Source organism: Chroicocephalus ridibundus, chromosome 1 (genome assembly GCF_963924245.1).
Source record: "Chroicocephalus ridibundus chromosome 1, bChrRid1.1, whole genome shotgun sequence".
In the NCBI taxonomy this organism is placed as follows: Eukaryota; Metazoa; Chordata; class Aves; order Charadriiformes; family Laridae; genus Chroicocephalus; species Chroicocephalus ridibundus.
Window position 1 is genome coordinate 132,255,038 of NC_086284.1, and position 6,000 is coordinate 132,261,037.

Below are 6,000 nucleotides of genomic sequence, written 5' to 3' on the forward strand. Positions count from 1 at the left end.
GAAGAAGAGAGGGGGTGATCCCTCCCGCGGGCATGCCGGGTGTCGCGCCCCTCTCCTTTGCCCCCGACCCACACGGCACCCCCGCGATGGTCGGGAAGCTCCGGGGAAAGGCGAAACGCGTGTCCCGAGACACCCGGGAAGGACTATCGCGACCGGCAGGGACGAAAAGGGAGGAGAGAGGGAGAAGGAGGAAGCGGGAGGGGACATGCCATTCCCTGCCGGGAGATCATGGAGTTCTGCGGAGGGAAGAGCCGCAGTGAGTAAAAGAGTCCCCATAAATCGAAAAAAAAATAAAAAATTAAATTAAAATCCAAGGAATCACCGCAAAATCTCCCCCACTTTTCCTCTACCCTCAGTCCCGGATGTTTTCCGGGAGGCGCTGCCCGCCCTGCCCGGCGCCGCTCTCCCGGCAGGGCTCAGCGGCGAGCGGCAGGGAGGGAGCGGGGAGGGGGGTGTCCCCGAAGAGAAAGGAGTTGCACTAACCGGGGTTGAGGTCCAGGCACTGAGTCGGGTCTTCATTGTCCCCTAGCTGGCCATTGGGGCTGAGGCTTTCCATGGACAAATCCAGCCCCTTGTCCTCCCAGTCTCGCAGTTTCCTCTTTTTATTTGTCCCAATCAAGGCTTCTACCGAGAAAGCGTGAGCTCGGGAGCTGAGGGCCACCGCCGATCTTCGCCTCTCACTCATCTTATCCCCCAGCCCAGACCCTTGGGCAGATGAGTGGCCAGTGGCTGGGAGCGCAGAGCTCGGGGACCAGAGGCAGAGCCTCTCGCCTCTTTCTCCCCCCACCCCTCCCCAGCTGCACCCCCAGAAGAACCAGCCCTCAGTCTCCTGAAGGCGCTACATGAGGCTGCAGATACTCCGTAGGCAGAGCCGGGAGGGTGTGCTCAGCCCAGGTCCCCAGCACTTGCTCAGAGGGGCTGCAGGCTGGATTTCATCTTTTTTTTTTTTTTTTTCCTTCTCCCCTTTCCTTCTGTCTCTCTCTGATTGATCCAAACTTCTGGGATTTTTTTTTTTTCTCTCCAAGAGTTAGGCAGGCTGCGTGCGCCTGTCAAGGGTGGGGGGGGTAGGGGGGGGGGAAGGAAAAAAAATACTGTCCGCGGCCAATAGGAGGGAGAGATCGGGAGAGACCCAAAAGCTGCGACCCAATGGGGAGGGGAGAGAGACTCGGGCTTCAGGGCGAGGAATTTTGGCCATCTGAGTCCTGGAGCACCGGTCGGGAGAATTAACTGTTTGAAGAACGGGGAGCCATTAGGAAACCCATAGCTCTAAATGCAGAGAGGTAACAACTCCCGCACTTCTCTTCGCCGCACCCAGGTTTCCCCGGGGGCTGCTGCTAGCTAATCCCCACGCAAAGTACCCGAGAAGGGCTTTACCACCCTTTACCACGGGTGAGGGGGTGTTTTTAAAACGTCATTCATGCCATCTATTACTTGCGATTGCCGGCGGAATCGGTGTTTGGCCCGGCAACAGCAACGTCTCCGGGCGGGGGGGTGTTGAAGTTTCACTTCAAAACCATGCGTGTCCGTGGAGCGGCGGGGCTGAGCGGGCGGCGTGGGCTGTCGCCGGCAGCGGGACAGATAGATCCAGACACCTTCGGGCAGGGGAGCGCCTTTTTTGGGGGGAAAGGGGATATTTTTTTTTTTTTTCCCCCGCTTCTTTTTGCCACTGGTAGCTACAGCGAGAACAAACCCGCTAGGCAGAGATCCCGGCCGGTTGCCTAGATGATATTCAGCATTTTATTTCTGCTCGCCTCTTCACTCTGCCCTGAAACCCTCCAGGCTGAGGCGGGTCCGCAGCTGCTCCCACGCTCCTCGATCGTGCGTGGTGCAGGGGGGTGGCTCGCAGTGAAAAGGAATAAGGGCTGCATTGGCGAACGAAACACCGCGTGTTTTCATTAGCTGATGGAACCACGGGAAAATAGGTGAACTCAAGCGAAACACCGTCTAGGGAAAATACAGTGGGGAAAGCCGCCGGTGGTTAATTCCATCCCGAGGATCGAATACAGGTTCAAAATGAAAAAATAGATAACTATAAAGTAAGGGAGGGAATTAATATAGATCGAGACACGGCGGGAAAACGAGCGAGGATACACACCAAATTTCAGGAAGGGATTATTTTTTGCCGGTGTTTCTCCGATGCTCCCCGTAGGCGCAGAGCCGCTTCGAGCAGCGCCGGGGGAGAGCGAATTTTTCTTAGGCGATTTTTTTCGATGAGGCCGGACACAAGTGAAGAAGACAGGCGTGGGAGGGCAGCTCCTTTAGCTACCAGAGTGACCCCACGGTGCCCATGTCTACGTGGTACGGCGCAGACTTTCGGCCCCCTTTCCCCGACCTAAAGTCCGCCTGGGTTCACACGCACGGAAAGGGCTTTCGGAGAAAGAGCGAGAAAGAAGCCGTTTCTTCGGGAACTCCCGGAAAACTAAGCCCTGTTATCTAGGCCGAGGAGCAGGTTTTGTGCGTCCCCATCACCCGCACCCCCTCATACCACCCCACCCAGCCCCCCCCCCCGCCGCTCCTTTCCCCTCCCCTCTTGTACATCGCCTTTGACAGGTCACTCGCCGAGGGCTCACCGCCGGGCACAGAGGCGCTGCCACACGGGGTGTCGTGTGCCCCCCACCCAGCCCCCGGCACTGCCCCACTCCCCGGCTCCGCGGGGAGCAGCGGGAAGGGGAGACAGGCAGCGGCTTGGAGAGAGCCAGCAGCGGGACTGACCGAGGAGCGGGGACCCAGAGGGGGCACATGCCTTTCCAGCGGGTGCCCCGGCTGTGTGTCCTTCCCTCGGCGCAGGAATGTCTCCCAGACTGAAATAAATAAATAAATAATTCCTTTTCCCTATTTCCGAAAGCCTCGGAAACACTCGTCTGGGAGACAGACACCGAGGAAGGCTTTTAAAGAAGCTGGAGGGAGACTTTAGAAAGAGAGCCCAAGAAAACAGAGGATTATTTATGGCGTTTTAGCGAGAGGAAATGGTGTTGGAAAGGCAGGGCGATTCAAACGAAATTTGGGGGCCGATTTAGGAATTCCGAAATACGTTTTCCACAGCGCCAAGTGTGGCTTTATGGGTTGACAGTTTAAATCAGCCCCGACCCCTTTTGGGTCTTTTACCTAGGGCCGCCCCGCGCTGCTGCTCGGGGTCTGTTAGCCGTGTCAGACCACCCCGCGCCCGGCCCCGGCAGCGGGACGCAGCCTCCGGAGCAACAAGCAGACACACAGCGGAGTTACCATGCCAATACGGCCCCTAATTGACAGACCCCAGGGAGCGGACCTTTTTGCCAGGGACGGGAGAGCAGCTCCCCGCCGTCCCGGGAGGGGTGTCCGGGGGCGCGGGGACACAGACCCGCCGTCGGGGCCGCTCCTCTCCCGCCTCCCTGCCGCTGCGCCGGTGCCCGTGAGGTTTAGCACAGCTCTCCCTCCCACTGCCCGTCTGCGCCGGGCGGTGCAACAGCGATAAAACACAAAGGCATTGCTGCTTCTCGGTGCGAGCGGAGGGAAAGGGCAGCCCCTGCAGAGACCTCGCGGCCCCACGCACACGAGGATGTGCCGGGGGGAAAGGGGAGGGATGGGGATGGGGAGGGTGAAAGGGGGGAGAGCAAACGCTGCTCCCTCGCAGGGACCTCTGCTCCCCGAGCTGAGACGGTTCGCTCAGAGAAACCCACGCTCCTCAAGCCGGGGGATGGGATTTCGATTCAGCCTTTGCGCCAAAATCCCGCTGAGCAAAACGCATCCGCGCTGCGCCGCCGGTCCCCGGCGCTCTTCCCAGCCGGAGCGGTGTTAAGGGACCGGGTCCCCGCTCCCCGCGGCAAACGGCGTAAATCTGGAGTCGGCCTGGGCTTAATCTGGATTCGGATCCGACTCTGAACCCCGGCCGCCGGAGATGAATGCGTCCCGTTGCCTGGTCTTTATTCCAGACCCTTACTCGCAGGGGTAGCTCCCATTAAATCCAGGAAACTGCTCCCTGGAATAAAGTGGCAGGAGCAAGGGTCGCAGGGCCAGGCCCCGGGGTTTATAAAGAAATCATTCACTCCTGCTTTCCAGTTGTCGCGGAGCGAGCCTGAAAATATTTGTTTATATATGGAAATATTTGGGGGGAAAAAAAAAGAGAAATAAGGGGAGCCGGCTGCGGGGCGGGAGTGCTGTCCAGATGTGCTGCTCGCAAGGGCTGAGCCCAGCCACTTTCAAACCCTGCTTCACCAGCAAGGAAAACCTCACCAACGGTCCTTTAGCCAGACCTAGCCCGGGGATTTTTATTTATTTTTTTTTTTAAGTTAGTAATTGAAAACAATGTTAAAACTAGTCAGCGGGTGCGGGCTGAAGGCTGTCTGATAACGTGAGCAAGTGATTTACTGGATTTTAATGCAACGTCGATTGTCTTTTTAAAACGGACCGGAGGATTTCGAGGCTGGCGCTCTCGTAAGAGGCGAGTTTAAAGCGAACACAAGTCGCCGCTTGGAAACTCGAGCGAGGTGATGTTCCCGGGCTGCGCGGGGTCAGTTATTGTGACTGCGGAAAAAAATACGCCTGCAATTTATTTTTATGGTCTGCACAAACGGTATTGTTGCGCATTATTAACTAATTCATAATTATACCCCTATTATGCCGTCGATTCTCCCCCCCTCCCCTTCCCCCGGCTTTCTCAGGCTTTGAGAATTGAACCACCGCAAAATATTTACAGTCTCAAGTGTTTTTAAATGGGCTTTGTTTGTGTTTTACAGAATAAAAATCTCTATTAGTGTTTAAACAAACACCATGCCAGTCTCTTAAGCCTTCCAGATGTTTGCAATAAAATGTCAGGTTTTGCCTTTGGGACTCGAAATAAAATTTAACTACCTTCACCCTGTAATTATTCTCTTAGCTCTCCCTTCATAAATTTATCTGCTTTCTATCAGGAGAGAAAAAAAATCCGATTATACACTTGGACTATAAAAAACAGCCACTACTTTCCCTCCATTTTACCAGGATTTCTCCCCCACTTGTTTCGGCACCGCAGACCAACGCGCGTACATTATTTCTGGCTCTCCTATTTTCGGGGCGGCAGAAGGAGACCAGGAAAAGCAAAAAAGCATCAGCAGGTTTCCTGAGCTTAAGGCAACAAAATGCCCCGTGTCCCCGGGCCTGTCCCCCCTCCCCCCCTCTCCAGCCCCATCCCGGCCCCAGTGTTCCCGGAGGGAAGGCGAATCGGGAACTTAAATTGTCCCTGAACTTCCTCCAGCTCCGGGCGTCGATTCTTCGCAGGCACTAATCAGACCTGACTGCATTTCGGAGCCTCCCCGTGGAGCTGTTTGGAAATAGGCAATTATGATGAATAATTCAAACAAAGCAGGTTCCCCTCGCAAACAAAGACGAAAGTCCCGTCTAGAGACCCTTCTGCCTTCTCAGCTACTAACTTGGAACAACACAGGCAGGGTTAAAAGCCATGCATTTTGTATTTACCACGCCAAACTTCAGAACAACCCGGGGAGATAAGCGAGGGTCTAGATGATCTCTCTCTTCATTTGCCGCCTACAAACCCAGTTCTCCTGGCTGAAAGCAGGGTGGACGAGTTTCTGCAGCTTTCAGCTTTCCCTGCACGCATTATAACCCGCAGACAGACACAGGCGCGCTGGGTCTGCTCCTCGCTCCCTGTGCGCTGCAGTCCCCGGGCACAGCCTGGGGGCGCGTCGGCCCGGGACACCCCACTTCACACCCACGGGCGCCCCGGGACCCACTCCCGGCTGCTCCTGCCTCCTTATTTTTATAATATATTTATTTTCCCCCCTTCTCCTCCTCGGGGAGAAACCCTCCTCTGCAGAGTTTCTCCCTGCCTTGTGCTGAGGTCTCTGCTGACAGGTGAATCTGCGTGGCTGCTGCTCTCGGGTGGCGAGAGGCAGGCGGCAGCTCCACGGAGGGCAGAGGCCGACAAGCCCGCTGGAGAGCAGAGATGTCCCCAAAAAGGCTGCGCTACGCTCGGCACCTCCGAGCAGGAGAGGGACGCGAAGGAAAATAGGTGTCTAATCGGCCGTA

General features: G+C 56.3%; 1 protein-coding gene across 1 annotated transcript in view; it reads right to left on the reverse strand.

Annotated features, from left to right (window-relative positions):
• The window catches only part of TBX15 (T-box transcription factor 15), a 100,351-nt gene extending 99,310 nt beyond the window's left edge, over positions 1–1,041 (reverse strand). The window contains exon 1 of the mRNA XM_063352803.1: positions 484–1,041. Within this exon, the coding sequence (XP_063208873.1) occupies positions 484–685 (202 nt within the window). The 5' untranslated portion in view covers positions 686–1,041. The remainder of the gene's footprint in view (positions 1–483) is intronic.
• Positions 1,042–6,000: the final 4,959 nt, after the last annotated feature.